Genomic DNA, 26,258 nt, shown 5'->3' with positions numbered 1-26,258 from the left:
TATATTCATTGTTGTTGTTGCATCTAATGTGCCTGTAAAGTTGTCACACGCAAGAAGTTAATTATTCTGCTTCATATCTATTGTGTATGCCTGATAAACATTCTCTTGAAGTGGCCCACTATACCTATGTTAGGTTAATGTGTAAAAACAAAGAACTGCAGATGCTGGTGTATACTATAGATAGTCACAAAGTACTGGAGTAACTCAGCAGGTCAAGCAGATTCTCTGGAGAATAAGGATAGGTGATGTTTTGCGTCGGGACCCTTCTTCAGACTTGACGTTTCGGGTCGGGGCATCTTTTGCTCCAAGATGCTGCCTGATCTGCTGAGTTACTCCAACACTTTGTCTATTTTAGGATAATGTGGTACAGGTTTGGCAGGCTTCTTTTCCAGCCAAATACCTGGGAAATCAGTATATGTTCATGCAGCTGTGGTGGATTCCACAAGGACACCTCCAATATGTTGCAGGTGCCTTATTGGGAATAATAAGTCATGAGCAGATCTGTGGGCAAGACTCAGCCAGTTACATTTTGGTTCTTAACTAAATAAATTGTTTCCTATTTAATCATAAGATAGAAATTAATATTGCAATCATAGAATGATACAACATAGAATAAGCCTTTCAGCTAACTGTGCCCCTACTGTATTTTGAAAGAGCAATTCAATTAGTCACTCTCAGTGCTCTTTTCCCTTAACTCTGCAGATCTTTCCCTTTCAAGTATTTAGCTAATTCCTTTTTGAAAGTTATCATTGAATCTACATCCACCCTTTCAAGTTTTCCTTTCCAGATCATAAACATTTAAAACTGTTTTTCCCTTAAAGCTTCTGGTTCTTTTGCCAATCAGCTTAAATCTATGTCCTCTAGTTACCGAGCCTTTTGCCACAGGAATATTTGCTTTTGTTACTCTATCATTGTCTTACATTATTTTGAACATGTGCTGGGGGGAACTGCAAATGCTGGTTTAAACCAAAGGCAGACACAAAAAGCTAAACTCAGCTGGTTAGACAGCATCTCTGGAGAAAAGGAATGTGACGTTTTGGGTCGAGACCCTTCTACAGATGCATGTTCTGGTTAATCTTTTTCACTTGTTGGGGGGGGGGGGAGGTTTCTCTAGCCTTTGTTCGTAACTGCTGTGGTATTTTTCACTGTCCCGCATCCATATTCCAGGCAGAATCTAGAGAATTGTTAGTCAATTCTTCGAGTAGTTTACCACATTGATAGGTAACTAATGGTTACAAAATATATGGGACAGTGCAACATTGGTCATATATAACAAGCATACACGTCCTTCAATCATCAGGATAGCCTGTTTTTTCAGAATTCTCACAACCATTGAATGATTGTGTGATTGGAATGAAAAATATGTTGGCCAGAATTGAGTGAGATAAACGGGCAGCATGTGAAATATTAAGGTGTTTATAATTTTTGTCTTTTTTTTGCTGATCTTGAATTCTTTAATTTCAGGTAACCTGTTATCTGTTTTTTCTCTCCTTCTGATCTAACTTGGATCTCTCACACAAACCCTTTTTTTCCCAATTCAATTCTAGCCCACTACAACCCAGTTTCTTTCCCCTTCCCCACCCACTTCATTTATCCACATCAACATTTCTCATTGGGCCCCCTCTCCCACCATTCCTATTTGCCCGCACGACCTTCCTGTGTTGATTCCTTGCTTCACCTTCCTTATCTATCAGATCCCATCATCTGCAGCCTCTGTCATTATTTCCACCCTTCCCTCTGCATCTGTCCGCATCTGTCAAGCAACACCTCCTCGCCTGGATCCACCTATAATTTTCCAGTTCTTGCCCTACTCCCCTACCTCATCTCTTTATACTGGCTAGCTCTCCCCTCTATTCTTTCAAAACTGATAAAAGGATCCTGCAAAACATTGACTTTCCATTTTTTCCTCGGAGATGCTGTTTGACCCGCCAAGTTCCTCCAACAGATTGTTGGTTACTCCAGTTTCCAGCATGTTGTAGCTCTTGTGTCTAAAGACACAATTCTGATGCGGCTGTCGTACTTGTCAAATTTTAAGTTGAATTTGTTGGTAACATTGTAAAAGAAGGCTATGTAATATATTTGATATGTTAATTGCTAAGGGATTAACAATTTCTGAAAGGAAGGCATCGGCTTTTTTCTGGGGGTGGTCTACACAGTGGCCTTTTCCAATGTACAGTATATTAGCCATGACATTCCATACTGAAGCCCGAGCAATTTTACTACAGCAAATAAAAATTCACACAATCATAGATTTAAGATGATGGTGGTGGGTGTATGGAATGAGCTGCCAGAGAAGGTAGTTGAAGAAGGTACTATCGCAACATTTAAGAAACATTTAGACAGGTACATGGATAGGGTAAGTTTAGAGGGATATGGGCTAAACGCAAGCAGGTGGGATGAGTGTACATGGGACATTTGGGTGGTGTGGAAGAGTTGATCATTCAAGCATGATCTATATGAAATACTTAAGCTTAAATGATTTCACAAACCACAATGTGCACACAAGGAAATAATCAGAGTGGATACACAATTAAAACCATAATCAGGCCAGATTGGTGAGCTGCTTCAAGTTTGCAGGTTGCCTGGAATGAATTTATGGGCACTATCTTCTACTGGCAAGCAAATTGCATACACATTTTTTCTCGCAGAGGGTACCCGAATCACTGGAAATCACTACCCCAGAGATGCAAAGGCTATTTCATTAGAAACATTTAAAGTAGAGATAGATATATTTATAAAAGACTGGTGGACTGAGGACTATGGGGGTCTGGTAGAAGAAGATCTGAGCTTTGGGGTAGAATTTCATAGTTCTGTTTGGGTTGCATATGACAATTAAACACTCTTGATTCTTGATCAGCCATGATCAGATTGTATGGAAGCAGGCTAGAAGGGCTTGGTGGTCTGTCCTGTTTCAAATTTCTTCTGGGTTCCAGCATAATGGCAATTCCCAGCATAACACACAGCCTCTGTAAGCTTGACTGGAGAATGGCGATTATAACCAGTGATGCACTAAAATATCATTAAAAACTATGAAATGTGCCCAATTTATTCAAATAATAAATAAGGTGTGTTTTACTTACTTTTCTGTACGCAGCCATTTCTACTTAGTTGAAATTAATGGGACAGTGGATTTGTACCTAATTAATCTGGCAAACGTTCTGTAGTCAATTTCCCCGTACTAGGAAGTATTTGTGAGGAATCCAATAATGTTTAAGTGTCCCATGACTAGCAATTACACAAGCAGAAGTTCAGAATATCTAGCTTAATTTCAGTCCCAAATGTCTGCCCAGTTAAGTGGGTAAAAATTGGTACTTCCATCATGTTTTTAACATCATGATTAATCTGGATCACAAACGCATGAGGAAATATATTTTTCCATTCACCACTTTTCCAATCCCCACATTTTAGTTAATGTTTTAATATATATTCCAAGCGTTTATCATTGTTTATTATGGTGTTCACAGATAACTATATTTACATATCTGTTGTGCTGCTGCAAAGAAGAATTTCATTGCTCTGTTTTGGGACATATGACAATAAACCACTCTTGACCAGTCCCGTTGTGACCAGGGTTGTACCTCCTAGAGAATTTTAGTTCCCTTATCCTTAGACATAATTTCCGCTAGATTCAAAATTGACCTTGGAATTTCTTTCGCTCACTGCCTACATACAGAAGTACACTCCAGCATGATTCTTCCACCTAATCTGGTGCCAACTACAAGTGTTGAAGTGGCCTGTGTATTGGTTTGATATATACTCAAAGGCGTGCCACTCAGAACTACCGAGAAAACCTTAACATTTAACGTGGCCCCACTTAGCTACTAAATTGCCATCTTTAAACAATATTGGCAGTAGAGTTTCAGAAAAATAACCTTCATTTGAAAAAGTAAATTAGTACTGAACGGAGCTAGAATCTACACTCTTGGACTGGCTTAATCACTCACTAAGGTCCCATGTATTAAGATCTTCCATGCTGTTAAATTGCCAAGTAGGTGGGATCATATAGTGATTGATTGGTAATTTGTATCTGGTTTAAGGCATTACAACTCCTATGCCTCAATTTGTTAGTTTCCATGATCTTTTCCTCAGTAAAAACGGATAAGTAATCATTTAATATCTATCCCACTTCTTGTGTTCCATAGTGGGCAATTTTTCCCTAGTTCTTGCCACATTCATAGCCTTTTTTTTTTAAACTCAATTTTAAGTCTATTACTTTCAAGCCTATTAGAAACATAGAAACATAGAAATTAGGTGCAGGAGTAGGCCATTCGGCCCTTCGAGCCTGCACCGCCATTCAATATGATCATGGCTGATCATCCAACTCAGTATCCCGTACCGGCCTTCTCTCCATACCCCCTGATCCCCTTAGCCACAAGGGCCACATCTAACTCCCTCTTAAATATAGCCAATGAACTGGCCTCAACTACCCTCTGTGGCAGAGAGTTCCAGAGATTCACCACTCTCTGCGTGAAAAAAGTTCTTCTCATCTCGGTTTTAAAGGATTTCCCCTTTATCCTTAAGCTGTGACCCCTTGTCCTGGACTTCCCTAACATCGGGAACAATCTTCCTGCATCTAGCCTGTCCAACCCCTTAAGAATTTTGTAAGTTTCTATAAGATCCCTTCTCAATCTTCTAAATTCTAGAGAGTATAAACCAAGTCTATCCAGTCTTTCTTCATAAGACAGTCCTGACATCCCAGGAATCAGTCTGGTGAACCGTCTCTGCACTCCCTCTATGGCAATAATGTCCTTCCTCAGATTTGGAGACCAAAACTGTACGCTATACTCCAGGTGTGGTCTCACCAAGACCCTGTACAACTGCAGTAGAACCTCTCTGCTCCTATACTCAAATCCTTTTGCAATGAAAGCTAATAATTTAATACCCTTTTAAACTGCTCTTATTTTGAGATTATGTGTGTATTGATTTAGAAAGACAACAATATTAAAAGAAAGATTTTCCATCCCTTTAAAATTCTATTAAGACTCATTCAGAGAATAAGTAATGTTAGGCTAATAGAATTACTCCAGGTTGCTATGGCTATGGTGTTCTATGTTGGACAAGATTTTTGACATAAACCTTTGTCTTAATCTAAATTAGTTATTACTCTACATTCCAAACACTTTACAAATGCTTCCGTTAACGATACAAACAAAAAATCAAATATTCCTTGATGTTCATGCATGCAAGATATTGAGATAAATATGCCTTCAAAAGCAAAAAACCAGAAGCCGGTCGCAGATAATAAACTAGAAGGAAACATTCAGTCTTCCTGACCCTGTGGCGTCTTTGTTCTTGTTCACACGCAATTAAAACTTTAGAGTAACAGGGTTTCAGTAGACAAATTCCTAATCTCTGGAAAGTTAACAACATGCATTCTAACAGTAGCAATTCAAGGGCCACTATCCACAAAACAAATCAGTGCTGAAGAGCCTCACCCCGAGTCACTTCCTGCTTTCTCTCCCATCCTGATTGATAATGCTGTACACTGTGGACTAGGATTCTATTAAAGAGGGGAAATTGCTGTTCACAGCCACTGCTCTCAAGAGAACTGCAAAATGTTGTAACATGAGAGCAACAGTCTTTCGATAAAGAGTAGAACAAGGCAAGGAAAATATTTTGGAGGAGACAAAAGAGGGAAGTAGAGTCGTGGAGATGTACAGCATACAAACAGCGGTCGGCGCACCTTGCCAATATGCCAACCAAGTTGTCATTCTGGTCTAGTCCCATTTGTCTGTATTTGGTCCATAGCCCTTCCTGGTCATGCATCTATCCAAATGTCTTTCAATAAAGATATTTTAAATAAAAGAGAATAGAAATTAAATCTAGCAGTAATTTGAATTATTAAATCAGTACCAGAATTAACTCATTGCTCTCATTCCTTCAAGGAAAAGTAATATCTAATTCACTAAAGTGTTTTCCACGGAGACGTGGCATTTATTCACTAACGGTGCTAAAGTACAGATTCTCAGATTGGCTTTTAATTCTCAAATACTTATCTCTAATAATGACACCTACAATTTGATATAAAAAGAGTTTAAACAGCTTTGCTGACATTATCACAAATCTATGGGACAACTTACTCAGACACACCTATTCACATTTTGGGCTCTATGTTTTTAGTAATTAATTGGCATTGGTGATACTTCAGTAATCCACAAAGCCACTACAGAAGCAATGATAGTTTGTGCAAGGATGGCTTTCATCGAATACACGAAAATGAGTTTGAGCTGGCATATGTTTTGTGGATTTATAAGCTTTCTGAACTTCCTCCACATGTGTTTTGCTTTATGTCTACAAATAGATATGATAACTTGCCATTATTTTAGGTGCGTAGGAGCCTGGATGACATGAAAATGATAACTGATAAATAGGAACATGTATGCATATCCTGTGCTATTATACAAGATACACTTACTAATCTCTTTCTAGCATGAGTCTTGGATTGCTTTTCTTGTTTATTATTCCACTAATTAATTATTTACCTCCACTTCCATTGAACACAGTAACTTACAGCAGGGGAACATGGATCAATGTCTACACTGACTATGATGCAAACTTAAACTAATTCAATCTGTCTGCACATGAACTGTATCTCTTTAATCCCTGCCTGTTCATGTGTTTGTCTAAATGTCTTTAAGAGAAGACTGACGTATTTACTTCTGCCATCTCTCCTGGCAGCATGTTCTAGGCACCTACCACTCTGCAAAAAACACATCTATTCAAAGCATTAAAAAAAAGTTAACATTTTTATCCTGGGAAAAATATTCTGATTATCTACCTTATCTATGTCTCTCATAATTTTCTGGATTTCATCAGATAACCCTTCAGCCTCTGATACACAAGAGAAACCAATCCTAGTTTGTCCAACCTCTCCCTAGATCTAATATACTCCAATCAAGGTAACATCCTTGTGAACCTCTTCTCCACTACTTCCAAATCCTACACATCCTTTTTATGGTGTAGTAACCGGCAATGCTCATAGTACTCAAAAAATGTCATTTCGATTGGATTGGATTCAATTTTATTGTCATTGCACTTTTCAGTGCAACAAAATGGTTCAGCCTGCAGTCATAACATAGAATAATAACAAAACAAACACTCAACACAGTTTAAAGTCCCAAAGTCATTGTCTCTTCCCTCCTCGCTCTCCTCTGCGCTGAGGCAATCCAAGCCTCTGATGTTGCGACCCCACCGGGTGATGGTGTGCAAGTCCCGCGGCTGAATCCGAGCTCCGCAAACGGGCCGGTTCAAACTCCGCGGCCCGGGGCGGTTGAAGTTGCCGAAGCTGCCGCCCTCCAGTCCAGCGGACGCAGCTGCAGTTGCGGGAGCTCTGGAAAAACAGGTCACCAACCTGTGAGCTCCCGACGATGTCGTCCACTGGCCCACGGCCGAGCCTCCGAGGCTCCAAAGTCGGGTCAGAAGTCGGGTCGCACCGCAACCACAGCCCCGAAGTCGGCCAGCCTCGCGTTGGTAAGTCCTGGCTCTGCCTCTGGAGCCTCGAGGTTGGTCCCAGTTGGAGGCCGCCAGCTCGGCGATCGGCCTCAGCGCAGACGGACACGGAGACGGGGGATACGGCAAGAAAGGTCGCATCCCCCCCCGAAGGAAGAGTCAAAAAACATGGTACACCCACCCCCCCCACAAATACACAACTAAACAAACCGAAATAAACTGTAAAAACAGGACAAAAAGAAAACAAAAAAAAAAAGACAAACGGACTGCAGGCGAGCCGCAGCTGAAAGGCAGAACCGCCACTTCCAGAAAGCTTTAGACAAATACAACATGACTTGACAACTTTTATACTCAATGGCTCGAGCAATTAAGTCAAGCCTCCCTTACCACCTTGTACACTTGTCTTGCTACTTTCAGGGAGGTACACACTGCACCCCAAGGTCCTTCTGTACATCCTCCTGACATTCATTGTACTTTCCTTTTTCATTTGACCTCCCAAAATACTGAACTTCACACTTGTCTGCCATTCCTCTGTCCAAATGTTCAACTGGTCTATATTCTATTGTTTCTTTTGACAACCTTCCCTGCTTTCCACAACTCCACCAATTTTCACTACATCTGCAAACTTACCGATCAGACCAAATACATTTTCAGCAAGATCATTACTATGTATTACAAATAACAGAGGCCCCAGCACTGATCCTGTTCATGAGCCTCCAGTCAGAACCACCCATGGCTACAGACAATACCAATATCTTTTTAATTGAATGGCGCGGTTTTTCCTTTGTATTGCTTCTCACATGTAAAGGAACAAGATGCTAATATGGATTTAAGAAAGAGTTAGATAGAGCTCTAGGGGCAAGTGGAATCAAGGGATATGGGGAGAAGGCACGCACGGGTTATTGATTGGGGATGATCAGCCATGATCACAATGAATGGCGGTGCTGGCTCGAAGGGCCAAATGGCCTCCTCCTGCACCTATTTTCTATGTTTCTATGTGATTTTAAGGGAAGGAATCCTCAATGAATTATAGCTGATGATGAATTAATTAAAAAAGGGATAAAGATAAGGAGTGAATTGTTTGTTTCTGTGAATTGATAACATTCACTTATGGCAGCTGTGATTCAGTGAAATGTTAAAATATATAGTGCTGTCCATAATGTTTGGGACAAAGACCCATCATTTATTTATTTGCCTCTGTACTCCACAATTTGAGATTTGTAATAGAAAAAAAATCACATGTGGTTAACGTGCACAGTCAGATTTTATTAAAGGGTATTTTTATACATTTTGGTTTTACCATGTAGAAATTACACCCCACTCTCTCTTTTCAGGGCACCATAATGTTTGGGACACATGGCTTCACAGGTGTTTGTAATTGCTCAGGTGTGATTAATTGCCTCCTTAATGCGGGTATAAGAGAGCTCTCAGCACCTAGTCTTTCTTCCAGTCTTTCTATCACCTTTGAAAACTGTTATTGCTGTTTATCAATATGAGGACCAAAGTTGTGCCAATGAAGTCAAAGAAACCATTATGAGACTGAGAAACAGGAACAAAACTGTAAGAGACATCAGCCAAACCTTAGGCTGACCAAAATCAACTGTTTGGAACATCATTAAGAAGAAAGAGAGCACTGGTGAGCTTACTAATCGCAAAGGGACTGGCAGGCCAAGGAAGATCTCCACAGCTGATGACAGAAGAATTCTCTCTATAGTAAGGAAAAATCCTCAAACACCTGACCGACAGATCAGAAACACTCTTCATGAGTCAGGTGTGAATTTGTCAATGACCACTGTTCACAGAAGACTTCATGAACATAAATACAAAGGCTGCACTGCAAGATGCAAACCACTGGTTAACTAAAAAAAATAGGATGGCCAAGTTACAGTTTGCCAAGAAGTACTTAAAAGAGCAACCACAGTTCTGGAAAAATGTCTTTTCGACAGATGAGATGAAGATTAACTTAAGATGAAGAGTGATGGCATGAGCAAAATATGGAGGGGAGAAGGAAATACCCAAGATCCAAAGCATACCACCTCATCTATGAAACATGGTGGTGGGGGTGTTATGGCCTGGGCATGTGTGGCTGCTAATGGTACTGGCTCACTTAACTTCATTGATGATACAACTGCTGATGGTAGTAGCATAATAAATTCTGAAGTGTATAATCCTATCTGGTCAAGTTCAAACAAATGCCTCAAAACTCATTGGCCGTGGTTCGTTCTACAGCAAGACAATGATCCCAAACATATTACTAAAGCAACAAAGAAGTTTTTCAATGCTAAAAAATTGTAAATTCTTGAGTGGCCAAATCAATCACCTGATCTGAACACAATTGAGCCCTTTATATGCCGAAGAGAAAACTGAAGGGGACTAACCACCAAAATAAGCATAAGCTAGAGATGGCTGGAATACAAGACTGGCAAAGCATAATCCAGAGAAGATACCCAACAACTGGTGATGTCCATGAATCGCAGAATTTAGGCAGTCATTGCATGCAAAGGATATGCAACAAAATACTAAACATGACTACTTTCATTTGCATGACATTGCTGTGTCCCAAACATTATGGTGCTCTGAAATAGGGGAACTATTTATATATGGTGAAACCAAAATGTATAAAAATGGCCTTTATTAAAATCATGTGTTTTTTTTCTATTACAAATCTCAAATTGTGGAGGACGGAGGCAAATAAATAAATGACGGGTCTTTGTACCAAACATTATGGAGGGCACTGTACTGATTAAATAAAACAGGAAATAGCTTTGTTTACTCAACACAATAATGATTACATGAAATCTAAAAGAAGCAAATAATACTTATAATTGATTGCAGTACATAATGCTTGTAAAGAAGTAACAATCTCACCAATAGAGCCAAAAGCTAGATCCCACGGTGAACTTATCGATTGTTTGACTCCCATTTTGCCGCCTTCCTTGTCAGTTCCCTGAACTCCTGTTCCTGCTATGGTGCTCACCTTTTCAGTTGTAAGGTCAATCTAAACCAGGAAATAATGTCAGTCAAAATCCATATCTTCAGCGAGTCTACGTACAAATTAGAGACAATTGACTCTGCCCATTACATTTCACACTTAGAGGGGACATTTTAATAATTGTGCAATTGCTTTTTTAAAACGTACTTGACAGAACGTTACAGCAGGTTGTGTAAATCTGAGGATACTATAAATGAGTGAATCAGCATGAGAGTAAGAGTGCATGAATAACACCGTGTGTGCATATGATAATAAACGGGTCACGTTCACAGGATGGAAGCCCTTATGCATCAGAACACAATGCATAAATTTCAGCCCCTATTGTCCACTGTATTCCTTTTGGATTTCAGGTCAAGTAAGAGTTTAGTTCTGCTGGCCAGGGACCGTTGTCTTTGACATACTGGGTGCAAGAATTAGTATTATTGCTGAATAGTTCCAATAATCTTAGTTTAATCCACACCTCAGGTAATCTCAGGGGAGATTCCCTGGGCTGAGTTCCTCCAACATCCCAAAGATATGTTTGTAGATTAACTGACTGCTGTATATGTAAGAAGGAATGCAGATGCTGGTTTAAACTGAAGATAAACACAAAAAGCTGGAGTAACTCAGCGGGACAGGCAGAATCTCTTGAGAGGATGAATAGGTGACGTTTCGGGTTGGGACCCTTCTTCAGACTGGTTAGGGATAAGGGAAACGAGAGAAATATATGGTTATGTGGAGAGATAAAGAACAATGAATGAAAGATATGCAAAAAAGTAATGATGATAAAGGAAGCAGGCCATTGTAAGCTGTTAGCAGGGTGAAAACGGGAAGCTAGTGCGACTTGGGTGGGGGAGGGATAGAGAGATGGAGGGAATGCCGGGAATGCTGTAAACTGCCCAAGCGAAATATGAGATGCTGTTCCTCCAATTTGCATTTAGCCTCACTCTGGCAATGGGGGAGACCGAGGACAGAAAGGTCTTTGTAGGAATGGGAAAGAGAATTAAAGTGTCCAGCAACCGGGAGATCAGGTTGGTTCACGCGGGCTGAGCGAAGGTGTTCCGCAAAATGATCGTCCAGCCTGTGTTTTGTCTCGCCGATGTATATGAGTCCACATCTTGAACAACGGATACAGTAGATGAGGTTGGAGGAAGTACAAGTGAACCTCTGCCTAACCTGAAGGGACTGTCGGGGTCCTTGGACAGTTGAGTGAGGAGGTATAGTGGCAAGAGTTGCATCTTCTGTAGTTGCAAGGGAAGGTACCTGGCAGGGGGTGGTTTGGGTGGGAAGGGAATAAGTTAACCAGAGAGTACTGTAAATGGCCCCGGTATAGATGAGTGGCAGGAAAAGCAGAGGGATCTTGATGGCTCATGTGAGAGTGAACAGGTTTGCAGAGAGATAAGTGAGGAATGTGATTAGAACCTAGCTTTGACATGGGGCCAAATGGTCTCTTTCAGTAATGTAAGGAAATATGAAAAATGAGATAGTTAACTATAGCTAGGAGAGACAGAAGTTCTGTCCCAAGCAGCATACTAGGTGTAATGAAAATTTCAATCCTTTCCATTGTCATTACTACACAGGCAGGGTGTGACCAAATTTACGCAGTTGATAACAAAAACAAAATTTCCAGTCGTTATTTCCAGTTTAATTGATTCTTAATTAAAGTTGTTGTAAAAACAAAGAAGTGAACATACCACATCCTCTTTATTCTTATACAAATTGGAGCTTTCCGTTCTAAAGGGCCTGTCCCAATATACGAGTTTACCCAAGAGCTCTCCCGAGTTCAAAAAAAAATCAAACTTGTGGTAAGTACCTAGAATGTACGTAGCGGGTACGTCGGAGCTTGGGACGTTTCTTAGCGGCTCGTAACGCTAACGGGCAGGTACTCGGGAAACGCGGTAAGATCGTGAAGTTTTTTCAACATGTAGAAAAATGTCCACGAGAGCCCCGAGTACCTACGAGCGGCTATTACTGTAATTCTCCGAGTTCAAATCAGGGTAAACTCGGGAGAACTCTTGAATTACCTTGTACAGTGGGACAGGCCCTTTACTATCTGAACTGGTAAAAACTGTATTATTTCTCTCCTGCTGGCTCCAGTCGATCTGACCACTCCCTGCGGCGTCGCTAGCCTAATCCGATGTTTGTCACGACCATCTACGTATCAAAAGCCCACCCCAAGGGTACAAAATAATTCTTCAAGAAATATCTAGACAAAATAAAATATGCTAACAGTAACTAGCCTAACCAAAAATGGCACCGACACTAGGAAAACTTACCTGATGCCAGAATCCTGCATAATAGCATGTAAGGAGTGTAAATTAAAGAATACAAATTTCAGGCATTGTGAATTCTTTGGCAGATTAATATTTCTAAAACAATATTGAAGTTAACATAATAGGCAAAATTGTGGTTGGCTTTTTAGAAATATATTTACCCTTTCTGAGTTAATTAATCTCAATTGTGGTGGCTATCGGAGTACATGAGTTAATCCCAAAGGGAAAAAAGATTGAGGCGCCACTAAAAATGAAATACTACAAAAACATATTTCAAAACAATCAATCACAGAGGTTAAGTTTTAGTTTATTATTATCACGTGTACCGAGGGACAGTGAAAAGTTTCATTTTGCATACTATCCATTCAATAATACAATGCATAAATACAATCAAACCAAGTTCAAGTTCAATAGATGGAGCAAAGGGGGAGATACGTAGTGCAAAATATAGTTCTCAGCATTGTACTACACCAGTTCCAGTGACAAAGTTCACCGTCCACAATGGGGTAGAGGTGAATTGACCAGAACACTAGCTTATGGAAGGGCCATTCCGAAGCCTGATAACAGAGAGGAAGAAGCTGTTTCTGATTCTGGTGGTGCTTCAATTTTTTTTCATTTGGGATTAACTCATATACTCTTTAACCACCCTAATTGAGATGTATTAACTTAGAAAGGGTACAAATAGTATCATTATGCATTCCTGGACAAATACCATTATCTTAAGTTGAGCTCGCACTGCAGGAATAGCTACACTACTCCAGTTCCTCCGTCATTTCTAGCTACAAGTTCACCTTAAGGATACAAGCCCCATTGTTCTCTCCATAAACTTCCCATCTCACTTCCTTTAAGAATGGGCTGATACCTACCTCTCAGATAAAGCTTTTTGTCAACTCTCCTAACACTTCTACATGTAGTTTTGATGTGAACTTTTGTACGAAATATTTACTACTACATTTTACTATACGGTACTATATCATTATAATACTAGTTTAACTATAAAAACAAACTGCTGTTAGATCTATATTGTATGCCATAAGGTAGCAATGTTACAAAATTTTGAGATTTAAAAAATCAAGTCTGCAATTTATCCCATCAGATAAAGCATAACAATAAGTTTAATTTGACACCTAATTCACTTTCATATCTCAAGTAATAAAAAGGTTATGGCCATTTTCATACCCGGAAATTAGCATCTTGTTCCCTATTGATTTTCTATGGACATAACAAAAAAGCTGTGATCGAGGACAGTCAAAAGCCCATAACCTTCTTAAAAATTAAGAGAACTGAATGAAATTTTCAGTTATCATAGATTGAACCATTCTGAAACAAATATAAAATAATCTTACTTGGAGGACCTGAAATTAAAGCATATAATTAGTTAGTTACCCCAATTGTAGCTAATTTCAAACTTCAATTACTAGATCTAAACATCTATCCATTTCTTAATAAATGATTAACGTTTTTAAATAGCCCAAGTGTCCAAATAATATTCACAAATAATTCACAATAAAACATGATTTTAAAATCTCATTTACATTAATTTATAGGCCAAATGGAAGGAATTTAGTGTTCAATTGCTGTAAATTAAAGTCAATTTAAATCGGCTTTCTAGTGGGATCCTGTGAACGCGCTGGTTTAGAACGTTCACATTGCAGTGGATTTGTGCCCCCAAATGCCCAGAAAAATACTGCGGGATATAAAGAGCCCAAAATGAACTATTCGCTATAGAAAACTTTATATACAGGGTTCTTAAGAAGCCCCTTTTAATGTAAAAATAAGGTACATACCTTTAATTGTTTGCTTTATAAAACCCTGGGGCTGCGAGAGGTCGCGGGTTTAGAGAGTGGTTTTTAAACTACTATAACTATTATACAAGGCCATAAAATCTAATAATACCTTTTGCGACGGGGTCTTTCAGCGATTTTCCGTTAATGATTTACTAGGCTGAACATTTTCGATTGCAACAGCCTAGTAAAAATCGCGTTTTAAACCCGCCCCCTCTAAACAGCGCCAAAATCGCGCACACGGGGTGGGGGCAGAGTCTCATCGACGATTCAGGTAGGTTTTGTAACATACCTACATAAGGCTAAGTAGACTATAGGCAGTTTGCATGTGTATTAATTTATGGTATAAATTTATATTTATGTAAATGTTTTAAAACGTTTTTTTCTTCCTGCAATGGGCTGGAATGACATTTCCTTCTATTATTATAATTTAATTCAAAATAATGATTATAGAAAGCAACAGAAATAATTTATACACTACCACTAGATCCATTTACATTTTTAATGTCAAGTTATGCAGTTAAACTAAATGAAACAAATAAACAATTTTACTCTACAGAAAGTAAACAGCATAAGCCCAGCACTAAAGCTTTATTTAAATATTTTTTCCCCCTTACCTTTCTAATTGCATGGTTCTCAGTATCTGCCACGTAGATGATATTATCTTTCATCAATATCCCCTGAGGCGAATTAAAAGTGGCTTCTAAAATACTCCCATCTTTCCATCCGCTCTTTTTTCCTGGTTGTTAAAAGAAAAATCTTACATACTTGATTCTTCAACAATAACATTATAAACATCTATCTGCATATATAAAGGTTATCACAAGCTTCAGAATAAGGAGCTGAAGAGAGTTGATGGAACAGATATATGAGCAGAAATGAGCCATATGGCCTCTTTGCACATTTCTGTCATCCAACATGGATACAGATTGATTTTCTACTCATTAAAACTTCTTGTTCAATTCCCATAATCCTGAATATAAAAAGAGTACTGACAGCCATCAGGGAGAAAATATTTAAGATTCACACTTTCTGATAATAGGAATTCCCAGACTTTTGTCCTCAAATCTGACATAAATAGACACAAAATGCTGGAGTGACTCAGCGGATCATGTGGCTTCTCTGGAAAACACGTTTATGGTCGGGACCCTTCTTCAGACTGGTATCATTATCTTTATTTGTGCAGAACTCGTTGATTTCATTAATTTTAGAGGTGCAGGACTCATTGATTTAATTAACTTTACTTCTTGTTCCAAACATACATTGGCACCACCATCCCTGAACTCTTTTCCTGCTCCATCGGTGACAGCATTGGGGCTGCCTCCTGCCTCCTGCAACCGTGCAGAACTTGTTGACTTCATTAACATTATTTCTTGTTCCAAACTTACACTGGCACCATTCCCCAACTCTTTCTCTGCTACATCGAAAACTGCATCGGGGTTGCTTCCTGCACCCGTATGGAACTCGTTGACTTAATTAACTTTACATACATGCCCTTAAACTCTACAATAACTTTCAATTCCTAGGCCCCCATTGCCTCATCTTTACCATGGACATCCAGTCCCTTTACACCTCCATCTCCCATCAGGAAGTTCTCAAGACCATCCGATTCCTTCTTGAACAAAGACACAATCAGTTTTCCTCTACTAAAACTGCCTAGCAGGACTTGCCCTCAAACTGAACAACTTCTCTTTTGACTCTTCTTACTTTCTTCAAGTTAATGGTGTGGCCATGGGCCCCAGTTATGCCTCCCTTTCTGTTGGTTACGTTGAACAGTCCTTGTTACAATTGTACACGGGCACCGTCCCCCAACTCTTTCTCTGCCACATCGACGACTAAATCAGAGCTACCCCAGCACCTGTGCAGAACATGTGATTAAATTAATATAACTTGAGTCTGAAGAGGAGTTCCAACCCAAAACCTATCCATGTTCTCCAGAGTTGCTGCTTGACCTGCTGAGTTACTTCAGCACTTTATGTCTTTTTGTAAACTAGCATCTGCATTTCCTTGTAACTTTCTTCAAGTCTGATCCCTCAATGTGAGACTTTGGAACCTAGCTGAAGAATTTGTAATATTCAGATACCAAAACAGCAGGGTTGTAACTCATTCCAAGTTTAAAGTTCCACAGTATGACTGTGCTAATACAAATAATTAAACTCATAAGGAATGCTCATCGTTCTTTATCAGTTTTGTTTAGTGTAATTTTACCATCAGTAGAAATTCCTGCTTATTTTCTATCTAAAAAGACACAAATCTACTTACTGTTGGAAGGATATCAGAGCCAGATTACTATTTTGTACTCAAGTGGAAACAATATTTTCAAATTTTTGATAAGCATTTACTGCTGAGATAGTTTTCCAGAATTATTGCTTACAAGGGTGTGGTTGGTCGCAATGAATTAGGCATGAAGATATATACTAAGAAAATAACAAATGTCACTTACATTGTATTTTGTATTTAATAATATGTACCAAAAGGTGAAGGAGAATTATTATATGAAACTTTTTCTCTTTTAATATGTTCCACAAAAACTTCAATCTTTGACCAAGATTTCCTGAGTGGTGTCTTTTAAAAATGAGTTTCAGTTACAATTTTATGTGAAGGGATATGCTTAGAAAAATCAATTTTGATGTTGTTAATATTTATTTTGGTAATTATTTACAATTCACATAAAAATGAACATATTAAGAGCTTATGAATTCTCATTATTAGGTCCAATTAATAAAAAGTGATGGTTTGCAGAATTAGTTTTGCATATTATGTGTAAAATAGCTGAGAAGATGAAATATTTTCTCACAAAACAGATACTTTCCTGTTGAGCTTCAAGTTAATCCAGTACTAAAACTACAATATTAGAATTGACGACAGCACCTTTAGTTCTCTCTGCCTGTACATCAACCTACAAGTCTTTGGTTTTGCTTTAGTTTAGGTATAGCCTGATTATGAAGGAAAACTGTATAGTTTTGTAACTACAGCTAATTGTTTTTGCATGAAAGGATCCATCAAACTTATGTGTAAAGGTACACTAATTATTGGCCACTGAATATTGAAGTGATTGTTTTCCCATCATTGCTAGTACAAACCCTATAATGTAAACCATATAATTTTAGTTTTATCAGCTTGATTTTCACTCAATTGATCCTCCACTGTACCATTAAAGGTGGAATGATAGGGATAAAAATAGTTATAGATACATACAGCACAGAGACAGGCCCTTTGGCCCAACTAATCCATGCAATCAAGATGCTTATCTGTGATAGTCCCATTTACCAGTTGTTAACCCTCTATCCCTCTAAAACGTTCCTATCTATAAGAAATTAAAAAAAAACACATGCTATGGGAATCTGAAGTATTAAAAGTGCACAGTAGGATAGTTAGCTACCAAACAAATCCATTCTCACCATAACTGTTCATTGCTTGTTAATCTAGAACTCTTTTATATGTTCATCAACCTCTGGTGTACTTATAGAATTTATTTGATTTCATATCTAATATTTGTATTTCCACAAGCATGTATTATCATTTGATTATTGAATAATAATTTATCTACTCTGCTTAAAAGTGGTATATTTGCTAGCATGCTTGATCAATGAAAATATATATTTACTTTAAATGTAGAAATCAGATTATAGTCTTACCTCCAATGGAGTAACGAACTTGTCCATGTTTTTCTATTACCAAAATCCTATGATGGCCAGAGTCAGCAATTGCTAAGTTACCCGTGGAATTGTCCACTGCAATTTTACCCAAAAAAAACAAAGAAGAAGGTGGCAAAGAGTCTTTGTATAATTTCAGTTTGATTCCTTGATCCTTAATTTTGCCTTTTTCTTTGTAATATTTCAATGTCACCGAAATGAAGGAAAAAAGCTTTTCTCTGTGTCCTTCTCCAACCAGGGTGAACAGCCTATTTCCCCTTGGACCTAGAATTACAAGTGTTGGCCAACATGTCACCTGAAGTTCATGCCACAGGTTTGCATCAGCATCATTTACAACTGGATGTGTAATATTATAACGAAGAATAGCACTCTGAATGTTTTCAAGAACTTTTTCATTCGGGAACTTTGCTGAATGGACACCAACAACTACCAGTCCATCTGGAACAGATATAAACAGAAGAATTATAATAGTAAAATACAATTAGTTAAAAAATAAAGTTTAAAAAAATAAAAGTAATCAATATAAAGTGATTGAAAGAATATCAAAAATAATTGTTGTAGTCCTGCTATAATAGTCCTGCATTCCCTCAGAAATCTTTGCATTATAGAAAACCGTGTTATAAAACAATCGATTCGAAGGGGAATAGAGGGTTGGGGCTGGAGAGGTTTAGACTCGCAATAACAAAATTTTATTTTCTTATGGACATTTAAAAAAAAATTTTTTAATAGCTATACATTTATTTGTGTTACTGCAAGCTAAATACTAGAGGCCGTATGTTTGTTACATTATTGAATGTCAATAGAAGTGATTGCTTGTCAAATTCTATGACCGCTTTGCAGTGAAACTGATAGACTGTGCTAAAAGACAATGATGTCCAATTGCTGCAAGGAGGTTACAAGGAAACAGTTTATTTCTATATAAAATATTTTTTTTTTTTTTAAGATGAACTACCAATTAGTCAATGAGAAGATTCAAGACAAACAAAAAAGCTGATCACATGCATTACATCCACAAAAATAAATTAATCTGCAGGATACATAGTTATTTACTTGGCATGGTTGGCATCTTAAGGTGCGTTAAGATAGCGTAATCTTGTGTTATTGAAAGCAGTGTTGATGGATCATACTCAGTACTACTTGATTGAAAAAAATCAACCCTGGAGCCTCTTCTTAATGTAGCAGTTCCCTTCTGCTATCCTACAGAAGCAGATAGTATCTGCGAGAATTTAGACACATGCAAAACCTCCTACAAAAAAAGAGCAAAACAATAGGGTATTTGAAAAAAAAAAGATGTTTTATCCGATTTAAAGTAGAAACTGCAAATTAAGTATTTTTTGTGCGGCATTCTATTAGAACACTTTGTTATCCTACACATACATCCAAGTCAAAATAGCAAATTTTTCAGTAGCAAATTTGCCTGGCCATTGAGATTTGGGTGGGATTTTCCATACAAGAATATTGCCCCTTTATTATATACTCATAATTATATGTTCCAATATTAATTACAAACATGCACAGACAAGCACTCTCTTAGTCCGACATGTAAAATCAATTAGAGCAATGAAATTTTTTTTCTCCATCTTTTCATATATTTCTTTATACTTTGATATGCAATTTTCCTTACAATTCATGACCATGCACTTGGTTTCCCTACTTAACAGGTTATCCTACTTTCAAATATCTTCAGTTGATTACAAAATGCTTTCTGTCTATTTTTAGTGTTTTGGGTACCCAGTTGAGATAAAGTTGCAAGCATCTTGGGTGGTCAGCAGTCCCTCTTTTGCCGAACTTCTACCAACACATCACGTGTGCCACCAGGGGGGAGAGAACTTTGGACCACTGCTACACACCGTTCAGGAAAGGCTACAAGGCCGTTTCACTCCCTCCCCTAGGAAAATCTGACCACGCTGCTATTTTCCTGTTGCCGGAGTATAAACAGAGGATAGTTCGGGAAGCGGTAGAGACGAGGGACGTAAAGCGGTGGTCCGACCAGTCAGAGGCCATGCTGCAAGATGCACTGAGTGATGTCGACTGGAATATGTTCGAAGCAAGTTCCAGTGACATCAGTGAGTTCGCGGAAGCAGTCATGGACTTCATCGCAACAGTAACCGACAACATCGTCCCCACGGTAAGGGTAAGCACCTTTCCGAACCAAAAACCCTGGGTAGACAGGTCTGTTCGTGTGGCCCTGAATGCTCGCACCGCTGCCTACAACTCGGGCCTGGCATCAGGAAACATGGACGTCTACAAGGCAGAGTCCTACCGACTGCGAAGGGCGGTGAAGGACGCAAAGAGAAGGTACAGGGACAAGATGGAGTTACAGATGGAGCAGCAGGACACCAGAAGCCTGTGGCAGGGGTTACGGATTGTAACCAACTACCGGAGTACCCCTTCCTCATCCGCATGTGCCGGCACCTCCCTAGCTGACGACCTGAACTCCTTTTACGCTCGTTTCGAGAGGGGCAGCACCACTCCAGGTCTGCCGACTATCGACAATACCACCAGCGGGCTGGCTACCAAAGCTGAAGGGAGGAATGTGCACACATTCTCGCTGTCCGAGCACGACGTGAGGAGGGCACTGACACGGGTGAACACGAGGAAAGCTGCAGGCCCCGATGGCATCTCGGGGCGAGTACTCAAGTCCTGTGCTACGCAGCTAGCTCCAGTGCTCACTACATTATTCAACCTCTCCCTGGACAAGTCCGTGGTCCCTGCCTGCTTCAAAAAATCCATCATTGTACCGGTACCAAAAATGCCTCCCCAGCCTGTCTGAATGACTACCGTCCGGTGGCCCTTACCTCGGTAGTCATGAAATGCTTTGAGAGGCTGGTGAAGAATCACATCTGCGCCTTCCTCCCTCGGAACATGGACCCGTTGCAGTTCGCATACCGTCCGAACAGGTCCACGGACGATGCGGTCTCCCAGGTCTTGCACACCGCTCTCTCCCATCTGGACAGCCAGAAGGGGGGCTACGTGAGGATGCTGTTCATAGACTACAGTTCAGCCTTCAACACGATAGTCCCCACCAGACTGGCCGGGAATCTAATGGAATTGGGGCTCAACACCTCCCTGTGTGCCTGGGTCCTGGACTTTCTCACCGCCAGACCCCAGGTAGTCAAGATGGGAGGGAATACATCGGAGTCCCTCACCCTGAGCACAGGATCACCCCAGGGTTGCGTCCTCAGCCCCCTATTGTACTCCCTGTACACACATGACTGTGTGGCTAGGTTCAGTTCCAATTCAATAATTAAGTTTGCTGATGACACTGTGGTGGTGGGCCTGATCTCAGACAACGATGAGAAGGCCTACCGGGAGGAGGTGGCTGATCTAGCACTCTGGTGCCAGGATAACAGCCTCCTCTTGAACATCAAAAAAACGAAGGAGCTGATCATGGACTTTAGGAGGGCACATCATCCGAGGACGTACACTCCATTGAGGATAAATGGGGATCCTGTGGATAGGGTGAACTGTTTTAAATATCTGGGAGTCCACATCTCTGAGGATATGACATGGGCATCACACGCCTCAGCACTCGTGAGTAAGGCAAGGCAGCGCCTTTACCACCTCAGGCAATTGAGGAAATTCAGAGTGTCTCCGAGGATCCTCCAGTGCTTCTACGCAGCGGCGGTGGAAAGCATCTTGTCCGGGAACATTACCATCTAGTTTGGGAATTGCTCTGCCAAGGACAAGAAGGCTCTGCAGAGTAGTGCGTTCGGCCGAACGCACTATGGGAACTTCACTCACCCCCCTGCAGGAACTATACAACAGGAGGTGCAATTTCAGAGCAAATAAAATCATGGGAGACCCCTTCCACCCCTGCAACGGACTGTTCCAGCTGCTACGGTCAGGCAAACGCCTCCGTTGCCATGCGGTGAGAACGGAGAGGTTGAGAAGGAGTTTCTTCCCAGAGGCAATTCGGACTGTAAACGCCTATCTCACCAGGGACTAACTCTACAGAACGTTTTTCCTTCCATTATTTATTATGTAAAAGAATATGTGTGTTATGATTGTGTTTATAATTTGTTTGGTTGTTTTGTTGTTTGTCTTTTGCACAAAAGTCCGCGAGCATTGCCACTTTCATTTCACTGCACATCTCGTATGTGTATGTGACAAATAAACTTGACTTGACTTGACTTGATATTTTACTCGTCTCACGTATTAATGTTTGCTGAGTCACCTAACCTGATCAGTTTGATTACTTTATAGGCTTTATGGAAATAAGTTATACAATTATTTTGGCAATGACAAATCTTTTGCTTGTTATGTGTCATGAAGTCCTTTTATTCTATCATTATGCACCTTTTATGGAAATTCAAGCACGTTAGGAACATGTTTATATTTAAAAACTACCACTACATTTGAATTGTTATTCAAGAACTCATAATCTGCAATGCCTCCACTTTTAAGATTGAATTTCTTACTAGCAATTAATATCAACATATTTTTTAAATGATAATTAAGCATGAAATTAAGCTCCGTATAATTTTGGAATTGATTGTCAATTTGCGTAGTGATAAAATATATCATTTTGTATGCGTCACAGTTGTTAAAAAAATTAATAATATTCTATAAGGGGAAAACTTTTAGTGAAAGGAAATATATGAAGATTTTGTCTGACAATGCATTATATATTATTACCAAGTCGGGAATGTGTTTCACTGAAAACTCATTAGACCTGCAACTGTACAACTCCTCCCCCTCTGTCGTGGGGTAGACTAGACTCCCCTTCCCCCCCTCCTCCCCCATCTTTGCACATCCCCAATCCTGGACTTTACACCTGTCACTTTAATTTCATGTTTCATGTATCTTGTTGTGTTTTATGACTGTTGGCAGACCAATTTCCCTCGTGGGATAAATAAAGTACTATTATAACATATCCTATTGTAATATTTGATATTTGTGAATGTGTTGCTGGAAGGTACTTTTGATTTTAATACTACCCAGCTTTCCCTTGTTAACTACACAAAAGGTGGTATTTTGTAGTGAGAGAGCACCACTCTGGGAATACACACACTAATTATCATGTTGTTCATAAGATTTTGAATGTTTTCTACAATGTTTTAAAATTTCAATACTTTTCCCTCAAGAATTGTGACCAAATAAAGAGTTTAAACTAATAGACCAAAAAAAATCCATTGGCATGTTTAATGGTGCACTGAAGAGCAATACCATAGCTATTATGATTGTGGGGCTGTGGGGAATGCAAATGTAGATATGTGAAATCTGCAGTAGACACAAAATGCTGGAGTGACTCAGCGGGTCAGGCAGCATCTCTAGATGTATGTGAAATCTGCAATCAATGGTGGGGTCAGGGCACCACTGAGAGGAGGTTACAAGTTAAAAGATTAAAAGGGTGAGTTGAGGAATATCTACTGCTGTAATAAAAATGGAAATCACAACAGACATCCTATACAAGGGTGATTAATGACAGAAAGTACCCAGTCAGGTCCTGAGACAACGTGTAGTAATAAAAGTTCTTCCACTGAGGCAATATAGGTAGAGATCAAAAATAAGAAATCTGCATTGGGTCTGATGGGATTATATTATAGACCTCCCAATAGGCAATGGGAGATAGAGGAACCACTATGTCGAGAGATTAAATATGTAAAAGCAACCGGGTTGTCATAGTGGTTGATACTAACTTTGTCAATACTGACTGAGAGTTCATTAGTGCAAGATGCTAATGAGGCAGTTTGTTTGGTGCATTCAAGATAGTTTCTTGATATAGCATTTGTGTTTAAGAAGGAACTGCAGATGCTGGAGAATCGAAGGTACACAAAAAAGCTGGAGAAACTCAGCCGGTGCAGCAGCATCTATGGAGCGAAGGAAATAGGCAATGTTTCGGGCCAAAACCCTTCTTCTTGATATAGGATGTGGATAGAGAGACCATACTGTAGGTATGTTACAATACTTACCTTCAGCGGTGCTGCAGTTCTGCCATTGGCCGTGTGCGCGCCTTTGAGTGGGGGGGGGGGGGGGGGGGGGGGGGGGGGGGGGGGGGGGGGGGGGGGGGGGGGGTTAAAATGCCGCTCTCTTCCTGCCTGTCGGAGATATATATTCTCGGGCTGCTAGCTGATGCTGCAAAATTGTTCCGACTTGCGTTCTCTGAAGTTTTTTTTAAAATCGCGGGACAATTTAATCACTGGAGTAAAATAAAAAGGCGACTTCTAATGCCGTCAACGGGACGAATCTCACGTAGGGGACAAAACATAAGGTAAGTCGTTTATTTTACATATAAACTTACTTCTTAGGATGACTTTAATCAAAATGTCATTGGCGAAAACGTGATTATGTAAATATACGAACCAGCAGTGTTTTTCCTACCGATATGGGGTTCAAATTCACCGCAAACCGCAACGTTCCAATCGATCGCGTTCCACAAAAACCCACTCGCAAGATGATTAAAATGGCCATTAATTTACAGGAATTAATCATTAAATCCCTTCCATTTGGCCTATAAATTCATGACAATGAGATTTAAAAATCATGTTATATTGTGAATTATTGTGTGAATGTTATTTGGACACTTAGGCTATTTAAAAATGTTAATCTTTTCTTAAGAAATGGATAGATGTTTAGATCTAGTAATTGAAGTTTGTAATTAGCTACAATTAGGTAACTAACTAATTATATGCTTTAATTTCAGGTCATCCAAGTAAGATTGTTTCATATTTGTTTCAGAATGCTTCAATCTAAAATAACTGAAAATTTCTTTCAGTTCTCTTAATTTTTAAGAAAGTTATGGGCTTTTGACTGTCCTCGATCACAGCTTTTGTGTTAAGTCAATGGAAAAGCAATAGGAAACAAGATGCTAATTTCCAAGTATGAAAATGACCATAACTTGTTTAATACTGAAGATATGAAAGTGAATTAGGTGTCAAATTAAACTTCTTTTTATGCTTTAGCTGATGGGATAAATTGCAGGCTTGATTTTTAAAATCTCAAAATTTTGTAACATTGCTACATACTGGATCTTGTATTGGGAAACTGGCCAAGTGATTGGTATTTCAGTGGAAGAGTATTTTGGGAACAGAAATTTACCTTGTACATATTTAACTTGAGGGAGTCTTTCAAAGGCCAGCTGATCGAAGTTCTGGACTGATATGTTCCAGTAAGGAGGACGGACAAGGATGGGAAGGTTAGAGATCCTTGGATCACGTGAGAGTATATACATTTGGTCAAAAAAAGAAAAGAAATATAATGTTTGGCAAAATGAAATCTGTCAGTATCTTTGAGGAAACTAAAGCCAGAAATAACTCAAACGGGGAATTAGCAAGGCCAAACAGATCAATATATGTAATTGGCAAGTGGGATTAAAATAAATAAAATGAACATGGTTGGCCGAATGGCTTGTTTCCATGCTCTGTAGCTCTATAACTATGTATAACTCACCAGGGCCTGATGGGGGGGGGGGGGGGGGGGGGGGGAATCCCAAGTTATTGAGAGAGGCAAGAGAGGAGATTGCTGTGGTCTTCACAAATATATTTGTATCCTTTCTCTAGCCACTGGCAAGGTCCTGGAGACTTGAGAGGAACTAATGCTGTTCCTTGGTTTAAGAAAGGAAATAAAGATAACTAATTATAGGCAAGTAAACCTCACATCTGTACTATGGAAGCCTCGGAAGAGGATTTATAATAATAATACGATGTAATATATAATATTTATAATAATACAATGTATTATTTGCATTTGGAGGAAAATGAGCTAATCAGGGACAGTCAAGCATGGTTTTATGTGGGACAGATCTTATCTTGCAAACTTGTTGAGCTTTGTTGAAGAACTGATAAGGGTGGTTGATGAAGCTATGACAGTAAATGTTAGATACCTGGAATTTAGTAAGGTTTGTAACAATGACCCTCATTGCAGGCTGATCCAGAAGATTAAGATGCATAGGATCCATGGTGAGTTGGTAGTTTTGATTCAGAACTTACAGGAAGCAGGGTGGGAAGATGTGTAGTCCAGATGGCCATGGGAGTCAGTGGGTTTGCAGTAGATGTCGGTCAGTAATCTGTTACCTGTGATGGATATAGTGAGGTATAGAAACGGTAGGGAGATGTCAGAAATGGTCCAGGTGAATTTGAGTGCCAGATGAAAGTTGAGTGCCGGTGAAATGGACGAAGCCAGT

The 26,258-nt window shown here is 39.5% G+C and overlaps 1 protein-coding gene across 1 annotated transcript in view; it reads right to left on the bottom strand.

Moving 5' to 3' along the window:
• Positions 1-26,258, bottom strand: part of nhlrc2 (NHL repeat containing 2) — a 77,275-nt gene that overhangs the window by 35,980 nt on the left and 15,037 nt on the right. Inside the window, exons 3-5 of the mRNA XM_055646897.1 lie at positions 18,116-18,571; positions 15,095-15,216; positions 10,318-10,447 (exon numbers count right to left, since the gene is read on the bottom strand). Of these exons, the coding sequence (XP_055502872.1) occupies positions 10,318-10,447; positions 15,095-15,216; positions 18,116-18,571 (708 nt within the window). The remainder of the gene's footprint in view (positions 1-10,317; positions 10,448-15,094; positions 15,217-18,115; positions 18,572-26,258) is intronic.

Source organism: Leucoraja erinacea, chromosome 15 (assembly GCF_028641065.1).
Source record: "Leucoraja erinacea ecotype New England chromosome 15, Leri_hhj_1, whole genome shotgun sequence".
NCBI lineage: Eukaryota > Metazoa > Chordata > Chondrichthyes > Rajiformes > Rajidae > Leucoraja > Leucoraja erinaceus.
The sequence above is the reverse complement of the archived record's forward strand: the minus strand, read 5'-3'. Positions and strand labels throughout refer to the sequence as shown.